At 56.9% G+C, this 2,081-nt stretch overlaps 1 protein-coding gene across 1 annotated transcript; it reads right to left on the bottom strand.

Annotated features, from left to right (window-relative positions):
* Positions 1-184: 184 nt before the first annotated feature.
* PHACADRAFT_214802 (uncharacterized protein) lies at positions 185-1,749 on the bottom strand. The gene is made up of 5 exons (XM_007402955.1): positions 1,671-1,749; positions 1,325-1,613; positions 1,232-1,272; positions 834-1,190; positions 185-776 (listed from the first exon to the last, which is right to left on the bottom strand). The coding sequence occupies exons 2-5, from the start codon at positions 1,611-1,613 to the stop codon at positions 219-221; spliced, it is 1,245 nt and encodes a 414-aa protein (XP_007403017.1). The 5' UTR covers positions 1,671-1,749; the 3' UTR covers positions 185-218.
* Positions 1,750-2,081: the final 332 nt, after the last annotated feature.

The raw sequence follows: 2,081 nt of genomic DNA on the forward strand, positions 1-2,081 counted from the left end.
CCGGTGAGAGCTACTATCAAGTTTTCGAGCATGTACCAGTGCACCGCAATAGCAGATGACCAGATAACGCGAATAAATCAGATAAAATGTACAACTGCAGCAGATGTCTTGAACACAGCACTCCAGGCGTGTTATTTATATGTAGATTTGATTCTACGTTCGGGAGCGTCATTGTCTCATTTTTGCGAGAGATCACAAGGCACACTGACCTGGATCACTCAGCTGGTGAAGCGCTTGAGTATAGTAGGCGGCAAGAACGAGTCGCCAGGCTCTCTCTGCATAAGCAGCAGCTTTCCGCCTTGGCAGATAAGGCTGAGCTTCGCACCCTGGCCGCGCTGTATTACGGCGCTCTGAATTTGCTCCAGGAGGCGGCGCAGCTTGCGCAAGCCCGGCTGCACCTTCTCCTTGGCCGCGCTGCAACGCTCCGAGTCGAGCCGGATCTCATCGGTACTGGTGAAGACGCCATTGCCGTCGTGTATCCCGAGGCAGAGGGCGGGGATCTGGCCGAGATACAGCTGGAGGTATGCATCTTCGAGGTGAAACCGCCCTTTGCTGAGCTGCGAGCGGGACTTGACCTTGACGAGAGAGGATTGCGGGACTGCGAAGCCTATATGCCGGATGTCGACAAGCTCGGAGACCTTCTGTTCCGTGCCGCTTGTACCGGACCCCACGTTCAGGGATGATAATTGGTCAGTGAGAGTGTCTATGGAGGGCTGCTCGGAGATTCGGTACGCGTCGACTTCGTATCTCAACACTATTTTGATGCCAGACAAGTCCTGCATATATCGGCGCTATCAGCTACACACTACCGGAGTACGAGAGAGTGGGCTTACGTAGGCGATGATCTGATGGTGCCCCGCCAAAGTACCCTGCTCGTGTCCGAGAGCATCGCGCGAGCTGGCGCGCTCAAATGAGTCCCCGAAACCCGACCCGTCTGAATTGACCGCGTCGCGCTCCTCCCACCGCCGGAATAGGATCGTCCAGGGCTCGGCGAGCTCGACGTCGATGCGGAACGCGCCTCGGTGCTTCTTTCCGGATGCGGGGTCCACCCACGCGAGGAGCTTCAGGAGGTTGTTGCGGTCCGTGACGACGTCAACGGCACCCCACTGCGGCGGTGTCCGATCCCCGGACGCGTCGAGCGCATCGATGGCGGCGAAGACGGAGCGAGCGCGTGCGCGCCAAGCCGGAAGCTGTTCTGGTCGACGAACGTCCGCCCCCCATCGGGCTGTACCTGCGTGGGGAGCGTTGGTGGCGACCAGATGCGCGGTGAGCCTGTGAGGAAGGGTGAGACTCCAAGATGACTACACTAGAGATAGGGTATGACCTGGAACAGCGATCATAGGCCTGTCGCTCTTGACCCAAGTGTACGAACCAAGGTATTCGACGTCCGAGATCTCTGCGTCCAGCTCGCCTGGCGTATCCTGCGGCTTGAGCATGGTGTGGACAGGGTCTGGCAGCAGTCCATCCATAATGTCTCGCTTCTGGCTCTTCGCTGAGGTACCCTTCCCGCCGACGTTCCTCCCGCCAGGCCCCCGAGCTGGTCCTCGACCGCCGCCTGCGCCACCACGTACACCTCCCCTTCCTGAGCTTCCACGACTGCTAGACCCTGACATCTGGTTTGCTGGAGGATTAGCCCTGCCCTGGAGCGACGACATTTCGACAAAGCATACCGAGAAGAGAGTACAAAAACAGCACTGTCGGCGGGCAGACTCGAAGAGTAGAGTAAAAAATGGAGAAAGTAAGGGCGGCGCTTCAGGGGTGCGTGGGACTTGCCCTCGATTCTGGTCTGAGGGCGTCTGCGATTGGCCTTGACCATGTATTGAAAGATCCTCGCGACAAAAGAGACGACGCGACTCGACATAATGTACAGCCAAATAAGGACGACCAGACGAAGACTGATGTTATTTGGCTTCACACTACGTAACAAGCATCTCTGGACCATGGCGTCTGTCTCAATTTTGCAGCCTAGATCTCAGCAACCACCGCATGCAGCTGAGGTGCCACTGGGTCTACGGTAATTTGTATATCTGTTTATATTATACCTGTAGCAGAATATGTCCAGTAAGCAAGGCGACACTTGG

Source organism: Phanerochaete carnosa, assembly GCF_000300595.1.
Source record: "Phanerochaete carnosa HHB-10118-sp unplaced genomic scaffold PHACAscaffold_595, whole genome shotgun sequence".
NCBI lineage: Eukaryota > Fungi > Basidiomycota > Agaricomycetes > Polyporales > Phanerochaetaceae > Phanerochaete > Phanerochaete carnosa.

Excerpts from the sequence above, each read along its gene's own strand:
- PHACADRAFT_214802 (XM_007402955.1), bottom strand. The coding sequence starts at position 1,613 with ATGTCAGGGTCTAGCAGTCGTGGAAGCTCAGGAAGGGGAGGTGTACGT. Across the intron at positions 1,273-1,324 it reads GCCTATGATCGCTGTTCCAG|GCTCACCGCGCATCTGGTCG; the intron begins GTCATACCCTAT and ends CCTTCCTCACAG. Across the intron at positions 777-833 it reads ACCATCAGATCATCGCCTAC|GACTTGTCTGGCATCAAAAT; the intron begins GTAAGCCCACTC and ends CGATATATGCAG.